We start from the raw sequence: 23,823 nt of genomic DNA on the forward strand, positions 1-23,823 counted from the left end.
GTATCAATTTGTGCATGAAATTTTATATATGATAAATCGAACACAAATTCTAAAAAATATTTAATTTAATTCAACTTTACAAAATCTGAATTAAACCAACTTATATATATTATATTTAATTATAATATTTAATTGAGTGAGATCTTCAACGATAATTCTCATATTCATATCCTTCTTCATTTAAATTTATAATATTCTTTGTGTTCTCCATAACTGGTTACTGAACAGATCGATTGGCATAAATAATTTTATTCATTGTGGAAAAGTTATGATTAAAGAAGAAGGCACATATATCATACATGTTCTGTTTGTGTATCTATAGATTAAAATTGTAACCTATTTTTTCTGTTATATATATTGTGCTATAATATGAATAGGTGTATGAAAGAAAAAAATGGAATAATTTGATTCATTAGTTGTATTGTTTCCCTTTCTCTACACTCAAATATTTGAAACAACTCTAGATGAAATATGAGTGCCATGGTCATGAACCAGACCTTATTCTCTTACTTATCTCTTTCTCTAGCTCTTCAACCCCTCCCACTTCTTCAAGTTCCTGTACCATATTTTATCACACAAAGGCTATTAGCACTGCAACATATATCGCATGTTACTCAACAAAAAAGAAAGATTAAAAAAAACAGAACATATAAAGAGAAGTAAAGTAAGCTTGCTTAAGATGTGAATTAAAGCATGTTCATCTCATTAATTGTAGTTTGAGAAGGTTTTTGAACAACCTCTTATTGCTTACAAAACCATAAAAATCTATAAAAAATTGGATTCACTTAAATAAATAAAAATAGTGTTAAAAAACATCTAGAAGTCTTTTTCTTGTGGGGTTTAAGAACGTAGTTAAATAAATAAATAAAAGACAGAGAACATAACAGGAACGTGGCTCACCGTTGGTCCCAAAAACAGCCCATATGGAACACCGTTGAATTTATCTGTATGGTGGAGCTGATAATGCAGACAACAGAAACTCAAAATCATCAGATCCAATTAGGATACTATTCTATAACTAACACACATAACATTTTCCTTTTTATTTTGATTCATAAAAAAAAAAAAAAAATAAGACTGAAAATGGAAAATAAAAAATAAAAAAATGATTACTTGGTGAGCAGCAGCAACTCTTCTGAAGTAGGGCACGTTGGCAATGGGCCCCACAGGGAATCTCTTATGAACCAATCCGTCGTGGACAAACATGTAGGCCATTCCGAACACCGTTATTCCAAGGCCCTGCTCCAACACCACAACAATGCCATTTTTTAGGGGTATTACCGTCAAATTTTATCAGTTTCAATTAACCGTTAATGAGGGGTTAAAAAAACAAGATTACGAAAGAGATACACTTACTGCACCGAAACAGAGGCCAGGGACCAAACCCCTGTGGAGAAAACCGTACGAGAGAAGAGCGATCGCAGGGACAGCGTTAACTATCGCGAAAACATCGTTAAGCTCGAATGGTCCCTCCCTTGGTCGGTGGTGCGACTGCAAGGTAACAATTTCAGTTCATGTTTGATTCAATAAGAATTTTCATTAACACCAACTTTGATTTTCTTGCTAATTTATTGAATCGAGGCATATAGAATAATTGAAGAAAGCAAGTAAACCTGGTGCATGTGCCACAAGGAAGCATGCCAAAGTGCTCTATGAGCCCATCTTGCCCAGAATTCCATAGCCACCTGAAAATTTGACATGCCCAATTCATTTCAACGTCTTCAATTGAATTACCCAATCTGACATTGGTACAGAGGTAGGACTTACGGCAGCACCCACGGAGAGGGAAAATGTTCCTAGCATTTCAGACCAAGGAAAATCCCCACCCTACGGCAACGCAACCCAATATTCAGATTCAAAAACTAGCAGAAACAGAGACCACAAGATTATAACTTGAACACCTTTCTACCTACCTCCATTTGCCAGGAGAATCTGTAGTAAACGGCGAAGACTGCCATAGAGGTGATGCCAAAGCTAGACATAACAGCTGCCACGAGGTAAGTGAACCTCTGGGACTTCCTTTTCGCCGATTTCTCTTCCATTTTTGCAGACACAACTCCAGGACTCGCTTCTTGTTCTTCTTCGTTGGTTTTGATCTGGACGTTCCGCTTGCGATCCTCCGTGAGAACGCAAACGGAGAAGCCATTTATTTTTCTGGGCGGTCGAAGCCGAAGGATTGTGCTTTTATGGAGAGATTTGAAGGGGTTGAAGAAAAGGGTTTGGTTTGGTTTAGGGAGAGGAATTGGCGGCTGGAGCAGATTGTAGGGCTTTAAGTTTGCGGCGGTGGAGAGCCCTGCCGCCATGGAAGGTTGGTAGGAAGAGGGAAAGAGTGTGTAGGTTTTGAACTCTGCGTGGTGTAAGGAGGGAGAGAGAGAGAGAGAGAGAAAGGTGTTAGTGATTGTGAAGTGAAGGTTCAAAGAACGAGGTTGGTTTGATATAGACCACAATTTTGGGGTTAGAACAACAACGAGGTTCATTTCAGTACAAATAACCTCGTGGAACAACCATAGCTGTGGGAACTTCTTCAAACCAATATTTTTATGTATCTTTTATATTACGCGTTTAGCGTATGATTCATTTTAAATTTTCTATGTAATTGAAAATCATAATTAATGTTAAACCATGTTTTAAAATGATAACAACAACCAAGCATTTCATCATACAACTAAGTCAATTTCAATGAAACACTTTCATCATATAAGTATACAAGTGATAAGATAATAGTATAATATTTTATGTCATGTGTAACTTCTACTCTCATATTTTTATTTTAAATATGTATTAAGTAGAAGTATCAAGCTGTAATATTAATTAATTTTATTTAGTAGTATATTTTATTTATAGAGACTTTTTTACACGCTATTATTTAATAAAACTATTATATTTTTAAATGTTCTTATCCTTGTTAACGTTGATAAAGTCTAATTTAATATAAAACTGAAAAATTGTCTCTCTAGAACGTATATAATGTAACTAATTCATAAAATATATTTTAAAATGAATTTTAGTTGATAAATGTTAAATTATGTATTAATATCATTTTATTGTTATAATTATAGTATTTATTAATATAATATTTACCATTTAACTTTTAATTTCATTATTTTGATTTTAGAAATATATTAATAATATCAATAAATAAAAAGGAGATGAAATGATATCAGTATAAGTTACCTCAAGTGTAATATTTTTATTAAACTTTAATTAGATAACTTATTTTCAAAACTTGACATTGAATTAAAAGTTTGTATCACTTAGTAGTTAGTCACAAAAATTTATATAACTTTAAAATTATCGTCTTTATTTATTATATCTATAAAAATTTACGTGATGTATAATTATTAAAATTTACATTAATATAAACTATTTTTATTATATATTAATTATTGGTATTTATTATGGCTTTTTTTTGTCTAAAATTTAACACAGAATTAAAGTAATATGTAATTATCATCCAACAATAAGTAAAAAAATAAATTCCTTACAAAATTATTGACGGTTGGATGTATCCTACATTAGTATAATTTGATATCTCCCTGTATATAATATTAATTGTGTAATAAGTTTTAATTTTTTTTAATTTAACAAGATATTTGTATACTGAGATTTTGACTAAAATTTATATATTTAATAAATTTATATTTTAACAGTTAAGTTTAATAAATATATTATTTCAATAAAAAAAAATTCCGTCATATAGATTTTTTTTTTTTTAAAAATAGATTGATTGATGTTTTCATTTTTAAATGAGGCCATTATTTTTTAACTTGTAATCAAATAAACTATTTTATATGTCTGAGCAATATACACTACAAAAGAAAATGGTAAAATATAAACTAATTAGCTTGATCAAATTAAAAGTTATTTTACAAACAAAATAAAAGTATTGATATTTAAAATAGTTTCTATTACTAATTAAAATTTATAAAATAATTTTTAAATTGATATGTAACTATTTTATATTCTAAATTAGTCTTTATTAGTTTTTTTTAGATATTAATTTAGAATCTAACATATTAGTAGCTAAAACCTTGGTAGTTAATTTACATATCAATTTAGAAATTATTTTATATTTTTTTATTAATAATAATATAAACTATTCTAAATACCAATAATTTTGTAGTTTTTAAAATAATATCTAATTTAGTCAATATAAATATAGTAACTAGTTATTTTTTGACTCTAGATTTAGTTGCTATTTAATGATTTTCTTGTAGTGATATATTTTTTTTATATATAAAAACTTTAATGTTAGGCATCACTATGCAATTTGACATCTCAACTAGGCTGACACCTCAAGTAACAACAATCATCTGTCATCACATGAAAAAAATATTATTAAAAAAAATACAAAAATAGTGGGGACTAGACTAAAACTCATATGTTAAAAAAAACGATACATAGGTAGACTATACCTATTCATAAAGAATTCTAAGAACAGACTAGATGGAAACTTATTATATCAATGAAATGATTCTATATGAATAAATATTAAATTAACTAACTTATAAGCATACATATTCCCTTCACGAAAAATATGAGTAACCCTAAACATGATTTTCCCACAGTAATTAAGACATAGTAAGTCTCATCTTTAGAGTTTCCTCCATAACATGTATAACTCCATAAAACTAAGCTATCATAGCAGTCCGAACTTCAAGAAACGGAGAGAAGGCACCAATAAACTTCCCCATACTCCCACGAAAAACACCTCCACAAGTAGCAAAACTAGGATACCCCTAGCAACCCCCATCTATGTTAATTTTAACCAGTCTGGTGAAGAAAACTCTCATGTTAGAGGAAGAAGACAAAGAACTTTACCACTATGAGTATTAATACCAAAAAACTTAATCACGTTGAAATCCAACATATCATTCTTCATTGAAGCTTTAGACGAATTTCGCACTAAACAAATTAAATATTTCATTAGTGAAATAGCCCTAAAGACTTCAATCTTATATTGAAATCTAGCATAATTTCTTATACGTCATATCATCCAAATAGAAAAAGTTATCATAGCAAGCTTAATCAATCTACTAAAGGACTACCATCACTTTTAATAAAAGAAAGAAGATTGTAGTGATATTTATTAAACATTTTGCTACAATTTTCTTAAAAAATGTGACCTATTGAATTAATATAGAATGAAGTATTTCTTATGTATATATATTTTTTTAAATAGGACATTAATAACGTTAATAGATATGTAATTACTACAAGAAAATCATGAAATAGAAACCAATTTTTAGAGACCAAAATAATTAGTTGCAATAGTAAATAAATTAGAGATCATTTTAGAAACTAACAAAAAATTGGTTTCTAAATTAGTTTTTATTAATGATAAGTAGTTTCTAAATTGGTATCTAATTAGCAACCAAGGTTTTTGCTACCAAATTTAGAAACTAAATAATTGGTATTTAAAACATTGATTGCTAATTATATATCAATTTAGAAACTATTTAATAATAATATAAACTAATTTAAAAACCATTTTTTTAGTTTCTAAAATGGTCTCTAATTTAGTTACTATTACAACTAATTGTTTTGATATCTAAAAAACTGGTTTTTATTTCATGATTTTCTTGTAGTGAATAAATGCCCTTAATTAATGACAAATACTCAATATTTTATTAAATAAAATTAATTTTCTTTATGCACTACAATAAAATTATTAAATATAAACTAATTTTAGAAACAAAAGATAATTAATTGACTAAATTATATATTATTTTATAAATTACAAAATTATTAATATCTAAAATAATTGTCTATTGTTAAATATATCAATTTAAAAATTAGTTTATAGATTTTATTAGTAATAAAAAATATTTTAAATACTAATAATTTTTTTAATCTCTAAATTAGTATGTAGTTTAGTAAATATAATAATTAATTATATTTTATCTCTAAAATTCATTTTTATTTAATTCATTTTTTTAATAAAAGGACATTATGATATTAATAGAATACAACTAAGTTTGCCACTTTTGTGAGTTACATTATCTTGTAACCGTTGTAAATTGATTGGGAGTTTCATCAAATGTGGTATGTTAGTTATCTAATTGCTGTTAACCATGTGTGGTAAAGACTTGATTTATTAAATTATTAAACATATCTTAAATGTTTTAAATATAGTAATTAATACTAAATAATTATTATATATGTATTATAATACTTTTTCATACTATTTCTTTTACACTTATTAAAAATATTTTTTTAAAAAAGTTATACAACAAATCCATTGTTAGCTGAAAGGAGAGAATGTTAATATTAAGTTTTAGGATATTTCTTTGTAAGGGCATAAGTTTAAATTCTGAGTTTTATAAAAGCCTTTCTCACATTTCTTTTAATATCTTTTTGCAACTTTTATTTATTTTTAATTTTTTAAATAATATTATTATTTTACTTGGAGTTTTGCAACTTTTATTTCAAAGGCAAGGTTTTTAATAGACTCACACTCTCATTAATATTTTATTTTATTGTAATTGTTCTAAGATAAATCTCCATGCACTGATAGTTCTATGAGGTGTTAATTTACTTTGTGTGGGATCTACTTTGCCACGTCATATTCCAGATTTTTTTTCAACTTTTACTATGATGTGTTCTCATAAGACTCATGTTGTAATAAATGTTTTGTTCAGTTAACAAAATATTACTACGATATATTGAAATATATCAATTTACAATTGTGATTTAATTAATATAATTTTAAAAGAAATTAATTAATTAATTAATTTATAATATAATGTACGTTGTCAACATATAACACTCATTTAATTACTAGTATACAAATATATGTTTTCAAAAATATTATTTTATTTTCCTTTTATGACTCAAGATCTTAAATTTTGATATCATGTGAGCATATTCTAATGGAATATATTAGGACATTTTGAGTCATAAAAAGGTTTGCAATGCAGATTCTTTAAGATTTCTTAATTGCAATATATGTCAAGTATGCTGACATGTCATAAGATTTAAGATTTTAAGTTTTAAATAAAATTTTACTTCCACTACTAAAAAATCATTAAATAAATAAAAATTAATTAGTTATTATATTAACTAAATTAAATACTATTTTATAGATTACAAAATTATTGGTATATAAAGTAGTTTTTATTATTAATAAAAATTTATAAATTAATTTCTAAATTGATATCTAATTAGTTACCAACTTTAAAATCTAAAGTAATGGTTTGTTAAAAACTTGTTAACTAGATATAAATTCCAATTCAATATTTTATAATTTTTTATTAATGATAAAAACTACTTTAGATATTAATAATTTTTTAGTTTATAAAATAATATATAATTTAAAAATATATTAAATAATTATTTTTTGTCTCTAAAATTAGTTTTTTTTTATAAAAACATTCATGTTAGACATATGCAACTTAACATATCAGGTCGACACCTCAAGCAACAACAATCATTTACCATCGCATAAAAAAATATTATTTAAAAAAGAAAAAAGAAAGAAAATACAAAAATATGAGGAGACTAGACCAAAATTCATATGTTAACAAAAACAATACATAGGTAGATTATACCTATTGATAAAGAATTCTAAGATCAGACTAGATGGAAGCCTATTATACCAATAAAATGATTCTCTATGAATAAATCCTAAATTAGTCAATTTATCAACACATGCATTTCTTTTACGAAAAATATGAATAACCACCATAAACCTGATTTTCCCACCGTTATTAAGACAAATATTTCATCGATTACGAAGCATCCACGAAACATTAGTCGTAGGTAGCAGTAAACGCAATACAAACCAAAGCAGAATCACATTTAAGTCAAACATTAGTAAGTCCATCTTAATATTACAATTTTTTTTTAAGAATGATGTAATATAATAAAGCTATATTAGAAAGCAAACTCCAATATATTAATATTTTGATTAATTATATTAATTTTGATGTGATAATTATTAATTACAATATTTAATACTTTACTAAGTATAATTAAGTTCATTAAATTTAACGTTTAGTCTTTAGATTATTATTATTCTAGGGGGGAGTGCATTTAGCGTTCAAAATTAAAAGTTATTGTTCCATAAATGCATGTATGACAATCCTCCATATATAGGCCTCTTCTCTGCAAGGAAAGCCATATCTCAAACAATGAAGATGTGTCCACGACATAGGAATTCTTTTGTAAGTTTTTCTTGTATTCATAGTTTTTCTCATGAGTCACACATCCATTTTTTATTTTGATAATTTTGGTAGCCAAGTTTTGGTTGCTGTATTTTTGAAATACTTTTTTTTTCTGGTGTGATATCAGTGTTTGAGTCTAGTAATTTCTGAAGGGGTTTGTTGATGTTTTTGTGTGCAGGTGATTGGTGTGATCTCCTTAGTTCTGATATTGGGATCAGAAAATGTGAAGGTGGTGAATGGGGGAAGTGAATACGAAGCCATTAATTGCAGAAAGCACAGTGCAGTTTTGACAGATTTTGGAGGAGTTGGTGATGGCGTTAAATCCAACACCAAAGCCTTTCGAAATGCAATAAGAAATCTGAGTCAACATGCATCTGATGGGGGCGCACAACTCATCGTGCCACCCGGAAAATGGCTAACGGGACCCTTTAATCTCACAAGCCATTTCACTCTTTTTCTTCACAAAAATGCTATTATTCTTGCTTCTCAGGTATACCTTCTAACCATTTCTTTCTAATCAAATTTATCTTTACCTCAAAATATAATGCAAAACGTATTCTTTATTTATCTATAAATGATTCTTTTTCATACCCGTTTCTTGGTCAACACAGTTTTTGTTTTCAATTTTATCTATCAATAATTCATAATTACTTTAATAACTTTTTTCTTCTCAATTTCAGTTATCAATTTAATAACTTCTCTTATCAGTTTATAATTTCTTTTTCTTTAAAATTATCAGTTACAATATTTTTTAAATAACTTATTTCAAGCATTTCTTTCTTTTCTCTACATACACACACACACTCTTATTCTTATATTTGTTTCTTTTGATTAATCTCTACAATTTTTTTTTTAATTTAAATTCAAATTTTTCTTAATTTTTTCCAAATTTTTTTATCTACTTTACATTCATTATGTTTTTTACATATATTACACTATTACCATATAAATTTATAATAATATTGAAAAAATACAAAATACACATATTTTATATGATAAAATTAAATTACAGAAACACATGTCTTGTTTGTGTCTAGTATTGCTTTATAATTTGTTTCCAAGTAGATTATTGATTTAATTTGTTTAAATTTAAAACAATTATTTTTTAAAATAGTCACTTATTTAAGAAATATATTGAATTTGTCTATGAAAATAAATAAGAAATTGGTTGTTTTTAAAAACTAAAATACATTTATTATACTGAATAAACACTTTTCAATAAGCACAAACAACTATCATTTGGTCTCTTTATAATTAATGCATTTACTACGGTACGAAGATATTTTAATAAAAATAGATCAGTTTTTTTTTTTAGATTAAAATACATAAGTCGGAAAGTTGAAACTCTGATTATTTTTAATATTTCAATGGAACGTGTTAACATTTATTTGTTTGTTTTGTTATTTTTCTGTATGACTTCCTCTAATTTATTTATTTATTTTACTTCCTACACATAACAAGACAATCCTAGTTGAATAGCAATTGACACACACACACACACACACATATATATATATATATATATATATATATATTCTCCTTTTTCAATTTTTTATTGTTAAACATGTTTTTCTTATAATCTAACTAAAGTTCACTTCCATTACTACATTGATAGGATGAATCAGAATGGCCTCATCTTCCTGCATTACCTTCTTATGGAAGAGGGAGAGATGCTCCTGCTGGAAGGTTCAGCAGTCTAATTTCTGGAACCCATCTCACTGATGTTGTAATTACAGGTATCCATGTGACTTCATCTTAGCAGAAATCATTCTTAAAAGACCTTATTTATTTTTCAGTTGAATATTATTAGTATGAAATCAAATCAAATCATTAACAATTTTGAGTTCATAGAAAAGAAAGACAATTGTAAAATATTGCCAAGTTTATTGACCAGTTTAAATTTGGTCTTTAGGTGATAATGGTAAAATTGATGGACAAGGAGCTTATTGGTGGGAGAAGTTCCATAAGAAACAATTGAATCTCACCAGACCATACATGATTGAGCTCATGTACTCTGATCAAATCCAGATATCATCTCTCACTTTATTGAACTCCCCATCCTATTTTATCCATCCAATTTACAGCAGGTTAGATTATTAACCTCTTTTTGTTTCAAGTTTCTTAACATTGGTGCATTCTTCTTTTGTTATTTTCTGCATTCTTGTTTTGATATTTGACAAGGCTTTATGCATGTTCTTAGTAACATAATAATGCAAGGGCTTACCATCAATGCTCCCAGAGGCTCTCCCAACACAGATGGGATAGATCCAGGTAACATGTTTTGTTCTTCTATTCTATAATTATTTCTCAGATAATTGAAGAAACCTGAATTCACAATCTAGCTGAGATAGATGTTAATTAGTCTGACATTGTTGTTTTTGTTGACAGATTCATGTAGAAATGTTAGGATTGAAGATTGCAAGATTGTTTCTGGTGATGATTGCATTTCGATAAAAAGTGGATGGGATGAGTATGGGATTAAAGTTGCAATGCCATCCGAACACATAGTGATTAGAAGGATTACTTGTAACTCCCCTGATAGTGCCTTGATTGCTTTAGGCAGTGAAATGTCTGGAGGAATCTCGGATGTTAGAGCTGAAGATCTCATTGCCATCAACACTGAATCAGCTGTTAGAATCAAAACAGCAGTTGGTAGAGGTGGATATGTGAAGGACATATTTGTGAGAAGAATGAACCTCACAACCATGAAATATGTGTTTTGGATGACTGGTTCTTATGGATCACACCCTGACCCTCACTATGATCCCAAAGCACTACCCAAAATTACTGGGATAAATTATGCAGACGTTGCTGCATCAGATGTCAAATATTCTGCCAGACTCGACGGAATTTCCAACGACCCTTTTACCAATATTTGCATTTCTAATGTCTCTATCCAATTGAATGAACAGCGAAAGAAGCTTCAATGGAATTGCACTAATGTTTCTGGAGTCACACGCAATGTCACTCCTCCTACTTGCGAGTTGTTGCCAGAGAAAGGGCCACTCCAGTGTCCTTTTCCAACTAACTCTCTGCCCATTGAATCCGTTAAGCTGAAGTCTTGTAACACTAAAGTCTTCTTCTAATCACATCAATGTATTTTCAATTTTAATTACTATTTTTGTAGCAACCCGTTTGCATCCATGCACTTGCTTTAAGAAAGTGAAATCAAAATAAAGTAATGGATTGTTTTGTCTACCATATGCCAACAATGTTGCTTACAATTCAAAAGAGTTTCAATGAATATTTGTAGCAGAGAGTCACCCTTGAACACTTGTAATAAACTTATTAAAAGATCTTGATGAATGGGGATAATATGGTGACCAATCTTGATTCTAAGATAAGTTTTAGGAGAAAATATTTATTTATATAAAAAAATAATACCAAGAATTGTATAGTTAGTGGTAAATATTTATAAATGAATAATTTTCCACGTCATTTAAAAAATATACACATTAAGATTTCTAAAATGGGCATAGTTAAATATCCTCCAATTTTAGTTCACTAATCTTGCTCTAATATGATACATAGTTTTTTTTTATCAGCATGATACATAGGTACCAGAAGTTTAGAGATATTTCAATATCTGCTTGATTTCATTGATGTGGAAGATCAGGTCAATTAGAAATATATTTCATAATAATAATATATAAGTGATAGTAATAATAATAATAATAATATATAAGTGATAGTATATAAGGTCAATTAAAAATATATTTTATAATTGTTAGATCATAGATTTGGACCCGATTTAATGAATGGTTGATCGTTACCCTAATTTTGACTGGACATGATGATGACAACCTCAGTAGCCTACGCTAGAGACTGAGGGTATGTAAAGTGATGGGCCTAGACCTGAAGTATGGTATATGAACACGTTCATATGTTAAGTATCCTGTGTTAATTAGACTTAATCACCCTTAATGGCTCAATAAAGGCAGAATCAGACTGTATTAGGTAGCATATGACCAATATATATCAGAGGAAACATCAACAAGGAGATCTATCTTTTACACACTTATCCTAGACCACTTGGAGAGGTTCTAGGGTTCTAGGACTAGGTTACAACTCGGTCTACATAAAGGATCATCTAATAAACAACACAAGAAGTACTCTTAACTCATATTTTTTTACTGACTTAAGCGTCGAAGTATCATCGCATGAGGAGCCCCCTCGTTCCGGGTAGCTGAATCAGTAAAGCTTGAGGGAGACCACTGGAAGCTCACCTAAATTCCAATCAATCTCAAATTAACTAGAATAATAATATATAACTAAAAATATATAAATATATAAGTGAGTAACTTATAAACTAATTTTATAATAATAATATATAAGTAACCGTATATAGGTCAATTAAAAATATATTTCATAATATATAACTAAGAGTATATAAGTGAGTACTTCTAAACTAATAATTAATTTATAAGATTAAAATATACTAAGTTCATTTTATTGTTAATATCATATATATAAAAATAGAGCATCTAACTAAACAGTGAAACAAATAAAGACTCTTAAATGCATCCAGTACATCTGAAGAGAAAGAATTGCATATATTTTTTCAATCTCCTTCTTATGGAGATGTTGGTCACAATTTAAGCATTCATTCAACTACACTCTTAACTTTCAACACTAACTTCACTAAGGTTTTTCCTTTTTCTCTTCCATTCTCTCTGTCACGCGTTTTCCTGAGAAAATGTTTGTTTTGCCTCTTCCGCCACCTCCTTTTCTACCTGATAGCGTTCCGGCTATTCCTGTTCTTGTTATCATTGCTATTTTTGTTGTGATTTTTCTATTCGGAAAAAGTTACAGATAGCACTACACCATTGAATTCACTCTTAGAAACAATGTCTTCGGTTTTAGGTTTAGCAGCTTCTTCTTCACACGTTTAAGAGCGTTCTTGAAAGGTCTGTGTAGTCTGTTCAACTCCAAGTCTTGTTACTTCAACAACACTAGGTTATTCGAAAGGTTATAACCTTTTGAGTCAATAATCGTTGACGAGTTATTCTCGCGGGAAAAATGAGCCAAGAAAGTGGAACTGCAATATTCTCTGCTACGTCTCCTTCGGATGTTCACGTCCGAGATCCTATCAAGTAAACTTTGATGAATGATTATTATATCAACATGTTCTTGATCCGAATGATTAGTTGTTAATATTTTCTTCGTTCCAACGATTACTATAGTTTCTTGATTTCTTGTACAAATAATATGCTTGGATTTAAGTTTGTTCTGTGAGTTTTATTTATTTAGAAAATTCTTATTTCTTCTTTGTTGTTTGTTATACAGTGAATCTTCTTTCTCTGAGAAACTGTTGAGTCATATTACACATTTTCTATTTTATAATTATTAGAATCGTTGTAGATTTTGATTTTTTTAGGACCGTAGGCTTCAGTTTGGTGAGGATCCAGAGTTATGCATCTAATGATGAAGATTTTGGCTTAGTGATTCTGCAACCTTTTTCTTAGCTACTAATAACACATTGTTATGTCTCGAATTTGATTAAGATCCTTTTGTTTGATTTGGTATTGCAGGCGGTTAAAAATTTCATATACAAGAGAATTTCTTCTCTCCTTAGACCAAGCGGACATCATAGTGAAGTTTCCATAGTAAGCTCAATCCTCCATTTCATGGTTAAAGAAAAAAAACCTCTTATGCCATTGCGTTTTTAGAATACTACCTCTTAATTATTAGGTGCATCTTTCTTTAACAGTGCGGTTGATGACGAGGAAGCCGACATTTTTTCTTTACGTTTATGTGTTCCAGGTGTGTAATTTTGGTTTTGTAATTCTACTTTAGAGTTTCCAATCTGCTTACTAGCTAATTTCTTATCATTAATGTCTGTTATGGATTGTTATCGCATTGTTTGAAGAAAATATCTTTAACTACTCATCCTTTTCGCACAGATCCCATATTTCAAAAAAGTGTGCCCCAAATTTTTTCTCTAAAGGTTCCTTGTGATGTTATTATGATAATAGTCTATTGCATAAAAGTGATGAACCATACCGGCCTCCATGTTGCTACAATGTGTAATTTGAGATTTATTTATATATTAAGAACAGAGCAGATATAGTTCCCATAGATCGAGGCGTGCAACCTTTTACTTCTATTGTGTTAAAGGGTACATAATATCATGGTTTTTTTCTGTCACTTCCTTCAACTAGACACAGCAATGACTTGCTGAACGGTGACATATCTGGATCTTGGGAGTGTACAAATCAAGAGATAGCAAATGGGAAAAAATGGAGAAAATGTCAAACTCTTTTCATGTGTTTCTTCATTTTCTTTGTCAACTTGTCATTTAAGGTTATTATGTCATTTTTCCAGGAAGAATGTCAACGTGTGATCCCTCGGAAGCTTATATCTCTCCTATTAGTGTGGAAAAAGGAAAACAAGTCGTTTCAATGACTGATGACTGTGAATCATCTACGTTCTGTAGAGGCATTTCAGTTAGCATGAAGCAAAACCCATCCAGCCCTGATTTCCATATTCAACGGGAGTTGAAATTAAATTCTTTCAGTGGCAGCATAGATGGAAAATCGAGTTCGAGCTGTGAACTTTGTTTGCCTGACGAAGACAGTTTAATTACATTTGACGAACTATTCTTGCTGCCCGATGTGGAAAATTTGGCTGTGGTTGATAGTTCTATGTCTAGTGGCCCTGAAAGGAGTCCAAGCTCACCTCGAGAAATGATTGAAAAGCTAGTGGAATTTATACTCAATGAAGAAAGTTCTACACCACATGTGGAGGATCCAACGGTGCAACACGGAGCTGGATTGGGGTGCTTTTCCCACTCTACGCATGCACAGCAATCTCACGTCGAGTTTTGCTCCAATCATTTGACTCCAGAGAGAAAGGATCAACTGGACCATAATAGATTTCAAATAAACTCCATTGATTCAGCCATACATTCTTTTTTTTCCCACTCTTTCCCATCCAACTAAATTTCTCAACCTTTCCCTCTTTATCATGACGACCAGAAAAGGTTTGATCATGAAGTTAGTCAAACAATGTTCCAGCAGATTATGAATCCAGGTAAACTTCATCGCTCATTAAGTGTATCAAAAAGGGGAGTATCACCGCATCTGCCTACCTGCACCCCAGATGGTTTCTCGCACACAAAAGCTAAATTCAATGCCGACTGGTAACTTCGCGTATCAGGAACCAAAAAACTACGGGATTTTGTAAAACATAGTATCGGTAAGAAATCGCTTCATAACCGAAATTTAAATGGTGGGATAGTTACTGATAATATTCTACCCATCGTTCGACTTTCAGGGTGATAGTAACATCAATCCAACGCCAGTTGACAGTTGCATTGAAATGAAATTGCGGGCAGATCACTGGCCTCCTCGTGTGCAAGGTTTCTAGTAGCAGATTTTCGACGACAGCCTAGACTGGCTGAATCTTCTACCCTGACTATTCATTTTTTTGTAGTGAAGCATTCGAGTCTTCTAGTTACTGTCTGAATTAGATATAGTACATTAAAATTTCGTAACTAGAAATATTTCATGACACTATAAAGAAATCCAAAAGGAAACAACGGATGTGATAGAGGTAGTTAGTACAGTAAGTCAGTAACTTTCTAGAGTCCATTCATGTGGTCTTTGTGAAAAATTAGTCCGATGTTTGTAAGAATAACTGCTGAACAGTGTTTCCTCGTTAGTGACTATCAATTTGGTTGTTTCAGCCTTTACCATGTAGCATTTTGTACTCCTTTGTGTGACAAGTGAAACTGTGGTCATTTTTAATATTCAGTTGGATATCTAGTGATTCTCTCACCAAATTGACCAGCAACTTAAAAGGAAATCTGAATTCAACCAGGAAGCGGTGTCCTTTATCATTGAGAGACAAACTTCCTCCAGTCAGTTAAATCCCTGTGTGACACTGTTTTGGTGCGTAAGTTAAAAACCTAACTCTCTAATCCAATAATGTTAGGTATATGAGTTGAATAAATCTCATTTGACTTCTCATTTCAAATGTTCACACCCCAGTGCTAAAAAAGTCTATACTGTACAGTTAGAAAGGGTTTAATAGGGAATTGTCTCTTTTCAAATATTACAGTTTTTGGCTAAATCTAGAGCACACATCTGTGCACCCTATACAAAACTATGTACCCTATACATCTCTACATTTTCTTTTATTATATAAAAACTGAATTGAATTGAGGTAATTTTAAAAAGCCTTTCATAGCTAAGATGATGAACAGCATTTACTTGAGTCAGTCTCTATGCGAAGGCATCTTACCTCATCGTGCAAAATTCCACTAGACTGCTTTCATCAGATGAAAAACAAAGTTATTTTTTGCCTCCAACATCTATGTAACACTCTTTAACTGCAAATCAAGCATGTTTCGATCTGCATTGTTATAATACTTATCTGACTCAGGTTCCACCTCATATGATGCGAGCAGCCTTCTCTGCATGAATAACACAACATGCATATAAATATAAAGTTTATCATCTTTTGTTCTCTGCTTGATCATCCAATTTGAGGTCAGCTATAGTCATTCAAGTTTCTATGAAGAAGAAAATTCCAATCCTATTAGGATAGGAGTATGGTGTGAGATGGACAGTTTTGGAAAGATGATACATGTAGGGATCATTTCAAGCTAAGAATCCTCAGAAATGGTATCTGAAAACATACTCAACTTTGATGTTGCCTTAAGGGCGAAGCTGTGCAGTCATCATTATATATTCATAGTAAAAGTAATTCAAAAGATAGTTGCCACGAATACTTACATGGTCCTCAAACTCTGGTCTTGCTAAATTGATAGTCAGGTTTCTCATCAACAATAGCACCTAAAAAGTAAATTACAAATCAATAGCCGTGAAGAATAATCGGAAAGAATCGTTGACAAAAAGAAAGCACGTTGACAAGTGTTTACCGTCTCAACATCTATAGGGTCCATCCGTTTTAGTTTCTGTAGATGTCCAGTTACATTTGGATCAAATACACTGCCAATGAAGCCGTAAACTTCAGAAAAATCTGGAAGAACTGCATTAGAAACAGGAAGAAGATGAAACATAAATATTAAGAAGAAAACTGCCTATGTCATTTGGGAAACCGCAAAACTTTGTTGGAAGAAAAGGATTAAATGATTTACAAAACAAGAAAAAGAGGACACACTATTGTTTCCACATCTAAACATTAAAATCACAAATTGTTCAAGACACAGGTCAGTATCAAACTTAATAATTAGAAGGCACTGTATAGTAAATATCAGAATCAATAAATTATTTAGCATCATGTGAAGAGTACCACTAATTGAGATAAAATCTAAAATTTACAACTTTTTTGGCTGTTAAAGCACAGTTCAAATGAATATTTAGATAATGATAATTAAGATTCATATCCCAAGGTGATGGGAAATGGAGTCCAAAGTTACTCTGGACCACACAAGTTCTTCTTTGGCTATTTAAACTGAAACAGAGCAACAGTGTACACACTGAAGTACACAGCATACTCTATGCACATAGATTATGATTATACAACATTTCATAACCTTGCCGTACACACATTGAATATGATGTAATAATTGTAGACGACAACATAAAAAATGAAAAATAAAATCATTAAACCCTTACCTCTCAATGGATGGATATTATTCCCTTGACCATTAGATTCACCAACCAACTGTGCTCTTGGACTTTCACTGTTACTGCAACAACTATTCACCTTGTGCCCTAAAACACGCGATATGATAAACTCGATAAATCATTATTACCTTCTGAAAATTATGTAAATAACACCCACAACTATTTCCATGATAATGTAATCTAAATTCGAAGTGTGGAAAGTTCAGCGTTCAGTACCATGCAATAAATTGGCGGATTTCTGCCGAGAGTTGTTTGACCAGGCAGTGTTAATAATAGGAGTTTTAAGCATTGCCGAAGAATCATGCTTTATTATGTATCCTGGTTCAAGCAAAGCCGATGAAGATTGAAAGGATCCTGACACTTGTGAGAGCACTGGAACTGCCAGATACCACCAAAAATTATCAGATAAAATTGTGTTAAATAATGAAATGAAAAATGTAGTGAATATTCCAACCATTTTTTGAAGCTTTCTGAGGATATGGATGAGCAGCTTTTCTTTTTGGTCTGGGTGGAGGAAGATGTTCACTTGTCCCATTCTTCTGAACTTTTAGAAAGTATTTCTGAGCATGGCTACGTATCTACAAAATCACTAGTAATTTTTCAGTCCTTCTTGTGGGTATTTGAGGCGTCCATTTAACATTGGAACTTTTGAAAAAAATGGCAGGAATCTTAACATTAATAAAACTTCCATATATCCCATGATCTTTAAATTCATTTAACCTACAAACACTCAACCAATGAATATTTGGCTTGTCTTTCCATTAAAGACTTGAAAGTTTTTCTTCTTTTCAAGTTAGCCAATTGATGTAGAAGAAAAAATGCTTATTCTAAGACAATAAAGCCATTCCCAAACCTACATCTATCAAATTAAAGTTTTGGGGTTGTTGGTTCCTTGACAAGATATAAATGTTCATATGAATAAGTGTTCTCAAATTTAAATCCATGGCATCTCCATTCTGCTCTACTCAATCCAAGACATTTATGGCTAACTAAAACAGCTATTGCAAATTTCCAGACACAGGTTGCATTTGAAATTACCTGGATAACTGTCTTTGATCCAACAAATGCTTCAATCTTTTTCCAGTCACGGTCAAATCTGCATACAGAACGAAAGGAACAAAGATGAGATGAGTTATTATCAAAATTTACAATTTAAACAACTTGGTACTTTTCAGGTGTACTTGGTTGGAGAAGAACAACAGTATTTTCAAAGGTGTCACTTTGCCTTTAAATTTGTTGTTGGATTGTGTTTATGGCTTCTCTTAGGTGCCTTTCCTGTGGTTATTTAAAGGGAAAATTATGATAGAAAGAGCTCTGTTGCCTTTTCCTACCTACTGCTCACTGTTTTCTTCTCATTCTTTTCTATTTAAGAGGATTTCTTAACATCCCAAGCTTTAACTTCGATCTTTTCTTTTTAGTTATGTAAATTTATGCAGAAATGTCAAGTAACCTGAGCTCTGGTCATTCTGCAATATATCATGAATAAATCATATATTTACCAGGTCATTGCTAGTATTCAGAGGATTTCAATGTAAACCGAATTGAGTTTACCAATCCAACGTAGAACTAAGTGAAATCGAAACTTTAGTATAAAGCATCTTTTATACCATTCTCTCTCCTAAGCAGATGACATTCCATATTTCATCTTTGATCTTTGCTCTATCACTTGCCATACCCACCCCCTATACATTAAATTGGAGCATAATGATTTATTTTCGTGTATTCTCCCTTAAAGAGTAAATAAATCATTCTTAACTTAGTTTTTGAATTTTTTAAAGTCAAAACCCTTTTGAAGGAATTATGCATATTTGCTTCATTATTTCAAATTTTATTTCTGATTCTGTACTTTATAATTACTAATTTAATTAAACAACGCGTATCAGTTTTATAACTTTTAAAAAAATTATCCATCTAGTGCACAAGATCCTTGCCAATTAACATATCAAAATTCATCTCCTCCAAAGTGCACAACTTTATAAGACTTAAGTATAAAATGATGCTTTGATACTGTGAAGAAAACAATGTGCCAATCTAAGTTTCTGATGAAAACACTTCAAAAAGAATAATAAACCTGCCTAATCCCCTTCTGATTCTCTTTCTTTCAAGGAGTCTCTAGCAATGCAATACAGAATAGTCAAAGCCATTCAAATAGAATTCAATGTGTCACACATGACTCAACATATTGAAAATTGTTTTAAGTCAAGTCATTTTCAAATAGCAATAACAGTAATAGAAGTAATACCCTGTCCTAACACTAAACCAGTCAAAAATAGGAAATACCTAAATCTTAGACCTTGAGGTATAACTGTAATGATTCTTCATAAACACATACCCCAAAACTACAACAGTTTACAACATACATTAAGGATTTTGCAGTGCCAGTGACCACAATTATACCCTCCACATTTTCATCAATTTCTCCTTATATGGAAAACAACTTCAACAACAATTTAAAACCTTGTATATGGTATACCACTAAAACCCATGTCTAAATTGAACTTCAAAATCCACACACTACATTCTAGTGAAAGACAGATTAAAAAACGTGAAATTGACATACAGCTGCAGAGCTTCTAGGAACTTGTCATGCTCCTGTTCGGTCCAACTCTCCCTAGACTTGGTGATAGTGTAAGGTTTGCGAGTCTTCTTAGCAGGGTTCTCAAGGGCATCGGTGGCGGTGACAGCCGTCGCAAAAGGGAGGAGCGACATAGCAGAAGGGTCCATGTAAGAAGCCTCAGAGGGGTTGGAGTTTTTAGATACCATGTTCCTCTTCTTTGTACTAAGTTTCAAGCTTGTGTAATGTGTAGAAAGAGATAGATGCTGCTGTTAGTTAGAACAGAACTGAACAACAGAGTATTTATAAGAGATAGTTTCCCAATGTCCTCTGTTTTTTCACTTCCTACTATGCAACCACCTCACTTCCTAACCAATTCAACACTATATTAATTAAGATTGTTATAATATTTTTAACAAAGCTTTTTTTATTAAATAGACTATATTATGTTATATAAATTTTAGTTTTACCTCTAATTATGTTTAGATTCTTTTGCCTACTTTAACAAAAATAAAAAATCACACACTACTGTTTCATATAAAGGAAGAGATGCAATCTATGATGCTAAGAAACGTCTTTTAAGAAAGAAACACGTCTCTTAAATAGTGTGTATATGTCGGACACACGTATCAGACACTATACTCGTACAACACTCATAAAATACATATCGGTGAAGTGTCAAATTCAAAAAATATTTATTGGATTTCTAACAATTCTAGCATGATTTTAACATAATTTTAAAAAAGTGAAATATATTATTTTTCTAAAGCTCAAACTTATTATATAAATTTGTATTATGATTACAAAAATAAGTAAGAAATATTTGTAAACTAGTCATGAGAAACATCTTTCTACTAAACAAAAACTAAAACATATTTGTGCGTATAAATCTTTATTGTCAATGTCAATTTATATAATTCATAATTATATAATATATAGATTTGTGTCCCATGTCCTACATTTTAGAAATTATACATATATCTCCGTATTAGATAGGATGTAATTCAACTTCTCTTTCTCTTGTACAACAAAACAAAAGGTGGAAAAGAAAAAAAAAAAAACATAATTGATTGCAGTTAGATCATAACCTTTTTTTTTTTCTAATTTTCACACATTTACTTTATTATATTTTTCTCTTTTGTTAAATTATCTCTATTTTGTTTCGTATTTATATTTTTCTAATTAAATAAGTCACTTTTGCGCTTATTTGTAGTTTTTTTTGCTTTTTTTTTTTTACTTGGTTTATTTTTTTTCTTTCAAGAGTAAGAGTAGATAATGTACATGATATGGATATTTGTAAAATGTGCAATCATTTGAATTTTGTGAACATGTGTAACTTCTACACTTGTTCTTGTCATGGGAGTTAGTTTCCTAATAAAAATAATATTCTGTGTCCCAAGTGAAGTTTAATAACATGGTTGCTTAAATGTAAGTATAATTAGAGACAAATTATAGTTAGATTGTTAATGATAGAATTGAAGAAGGAAAGTGGGGGAAGACAGTGACAGTGACAGTGACAACGTTTTTTTAGATCAAAATATCTCCAAATTGTGAAGTTCAGTTGGGATAGTTTATTCACAAGAGGAGTGACACGTATGATATATACACTATTCACAGTGATACACTAATCATGTTATGTGTGTTTGGAGTTTGGGACTAAGAAAGAATTATAAAAGGATAAGGTTAAAGCAGAATAACACAAAACAGATCATTATGTGATTTTGAATTTAGTTTTGACAAGACTTTGAATTTAGAATTGATAATGTGATCATAGATTTCAGTACAACAAAATCATGTTCTTCCCATATTCATGAATTCACGTGTAGCCTAACTACACATGATTAGGAACACAAGTAAAATATGAAAAGAAAGAAAACATTGTTTATTTTAAATTTGATTTCATGAAAATAAAAAAATAAAAAAACTCCTATTTGAGAGCTTCTCTTTATGTTTAATTAACTTAAATTGATAAGAGAAAATAAAAATAAAAATATATAGTCATATATATTCAGAGCATTAGGATTTTAATTTTAATATTTTTTTTTCTTAAAACCATTACGATCTAAATATAAATATTTTGAAATGTTTTTTTGTTGGGTCGTTTCTAAATTTTTGTTTCATTTTATTTTCTAGGTGGGAGTTGTATGGTGCCGAAAGCAGTTGATAAAAACTCGTTGAAGAAATCATAAAGCATAGTCTGTTAGTTAGTCATTTGATTTGTTGAAAAAAAAACGACAGGAAAAGTGGCAATTAAATGTTCTGTGACGTGTCGATGAAAGATGGGTTAGGCCAGAAAGCCCATGGCCCACAAGGCCTCCTTGGTTGTAAGGTGGTGAGTGACACGCAGCTAGGCCACATAATATCACACCAGATATTTTCTGCTGGGCCCGCTCAACATATCATGGGCCCATACCCATTTCACGTTCTGAGGACCCAATGCTCCCTTTCCTATTTTTTCCTTTTACCTTTTGTTTCTTTCACCTTTGTCTCACCAACTCTGTTCCCTTCCCTTCACTCTCTTCATATCTTTCTATGTAGAGAATAAAAACAATTAAAACATGTTAAGGAAATATCTTATAGTAATTTTTGTGTGTGTATAATTTCACTCTGCAATTTTTTACTGGGTTATATGAACTGAGCTGAGAGAAATTAATATGAATAAAAGGGATATAATTTCACTCCGCAATCTTTTAATACTAATAATTTTTTAATTTATAAAATAGTATATGATTTAGTTAATATAATAGTAATTATTTTATTTTTTAAAATTAATTTTTATTTAATAATTTCATGTAGTAACACTTTATTATCATGAGTTAGGTGTGTGATCGGTTACTTCATACAATTGAAAACAATATATAAGAAAACAAACCCTAGAAATGCATATGGATATAAGGGACACACAAGAACAATGCATATGGATATAAAGATATAGGGACAACATATTGTTAGAAGATATATTTTTATATTTATATTTAAAATTAAAAAATATATTTTAGTTTATGAATTGAGAGATAATTTAAGTATGTCTCCTAACACAGTAAAATAATAGGAACAAGATTTTATTGTCTAAAAGCACCATGCCATACTTGCTAAAACCACGTGAGGGATAAACCAAAAGGAAAAAACCTGAGCTTATGGGTGTGTCACTTCCATTATGAATGTGCATACACATAGCTCACTGTGGAATCACGTGTCTACAAATTTTCCACATCTATCCAACCATTTTTACCACTCTTCCATCAAACTACCAAGTCTATGTTATCATCAAACCATGCATTCTTATTTTTCATTTAGAATTTGATCTGTGTGTTTAATCATAGCTTCTTCATGTCTATTTCATCATCAAACTTTACACATGCATGTATTATTATTTTTTTCCAATACTTTCAATATAGTCCCATATCATTTAAAAATCAAGATTAAAATCAATTTAAATACATTTTTTTTTTAGTCTCTAAAGTGTTGTTAGGTGTTGTTGCTTTCTCCTTTAATATATCAAGTTGCT

General features: G+C 30.3%; 4 protein-coding genes across 8 annotated transcripts; 2 read left to right on the plus strand and 2 right to left on the minus strand.

Annotated features, from left to right (window-relative positions):
* Nucleotides 1–382: 382 nt before the first annotated feature.
* On the minus strand, nucleotides 383–2,530 carry LOC137829526 (beta-carotene 3-hydroxylase 1, chloroplastic-like). Its single transcript, XM_068636345.1, has 7 exons — nucleotides 1,914–2,530; nucleotides 1,768–1,827; nucleotides 1,614–1,685; nucleotides 1,357–1,491; nucleotides 1,114–1,239; nucleotides 901–957; nucleotides 383–556 (listed from the first exon to the last, which is right to left on the minus strand). The coding sequence occupies exons 1-7, from the start codon at nucleotides 2,475–2,477 to the stop codon at nucleotides 485–487; spliced, it is 1,086 nt and encodes a 361-aa protein (XP_068492446.1). The 5' UTR covers nucleotides 2,478–2,530; the 3' UTR covers nucleotides 383–484.
* A 5,535-nt stretch (nucleotides 2,531–8,065) lies between these two features.
* Nucleotides 8,066–11,363, plus strand: LOC137829769 (probable polygalacturonase). Its single transcript, XM_068636671.1, has 6 exons — nucleotides 8,066–8,165; nucleotides 8,344–8,655; nucleotides 9,781–9,901; nucleotides 10,078–10,252; nucleotides 10,366–10,436; nucleotides 10,554–11,363. Exons 1-6 carry the CDS (start codon nucleotides 8,073–8,075, stop codon nucleotides 11,249–11,251), a joined length of 1,470 nt encoding a protein of 489 aa, XP_068492772.1. The 5' UTR covers nucleotides 8,066–8,072; the 3' UTR covers nucleotides 11,252–11,363.
* Nucleotides 11,364–12,705: 1,342 nt separating this feature from the next.
* On the plus strand, nucleotides 12,706–15,861 carry LOC137828631 (uncharacterized). 2 transcript variants are annotated; one of them, XR_011083928.1, is made up of 5 exons: nucleotides 12,712–13,258; nucleotides 13,697–13,771; nucleotides 13,876–13,928; nucleotides 14,490–15,362; nucleotides 15,441–15,861. XR_011083928.1 is itself a non-coding variant. In XM_068635282.1 (4 exons), the coding sequence occupies exons 1-4, from the start codon at nucleotides 13,185–13,187 to the stop codon at nucleotides 15,104–15,106; spliced, it is 819 nt and encodes a 272-aa protein (XP_068491383.1). In that variant the 5' UTR covers nucleotides 12,706–13,184; the 3' UTR covers nucleotides 15,107–15,861. The 2 variants fall into 2 exon arrangements, 1 of the variants encoding a protein (XP_068491383.1); XM_068635282.1 differs by having other exon boundaries at nucleotides 12,706–13,258; nucleotides 14,490–15,861.
* Nucleotides 14,233–20,673, minus strand: LOC137828630 (protein REVEILLE 6-like). 4 transcript variants are annotated; one of them, XR_011083926.1, is made up of 9 exons: nucleotides 20,322–20,673; nucleotides 18,800–18,857; nucleotides 18,216–18,339; nucleotides 17,978–18,139; nucleotides 17,750–17,848; nucleotides 17,050–17,159; nucleotides 16,904–16,963; nucleotides 16,410–16,581; nucleotides 14,233–15,627 (listed from the first exon to the last, which is right to left on the minus strand). XR_011083926.1 is itself a non-coding variant. In XM_068635280.1 (8 exons), the coding sequence occupies exons 1-8, from the start codon at nucleotides 20,522–20,524 to the stop codon at nucleotides 16,480–16,482; spliced, it is 918 nt and encodes a 305-aa protein (XP_068491381.1). In that variant the 5' UTR covers nucleotides 20,525–20,608; the 3' UTR covers nucleotides 14,233–16,479. The 4 variants fall into 4 exon arrangements, 2 of the variants coding, with proteins under 2 accessions (XP_068491381.1, XP_068491382.1); XR_011083927.1 differs by having other exon boundaries at nucleotides 16,410–16,576; nucleotides 20,322–20,608; XM_068635280.1 differs by having other exon boundaries at nucleotides 14,233–16,581; nucleotides 20,322–20,608.
* Between the last annotated feature and the right edge of the window lie 3,150 nt (nucleotides 20,674–23,823).

Source organism: Phaseolus vulgaris, chromosome 7, assembly GCF_000499845.2.
Source record: "Phaseolus vulgaris cultivar G19833 chromosome 7, P. vulgaris v2.0, whole genome shotgun sequence".
Taxonomy (NCBI): domain Eukaryota; kingdom Viridiplantae; phylum Streptophyta; class Magnoliopsida; order Fabales; family Fabaceae; genus Phaseolus; species Phaseolus vulgaris.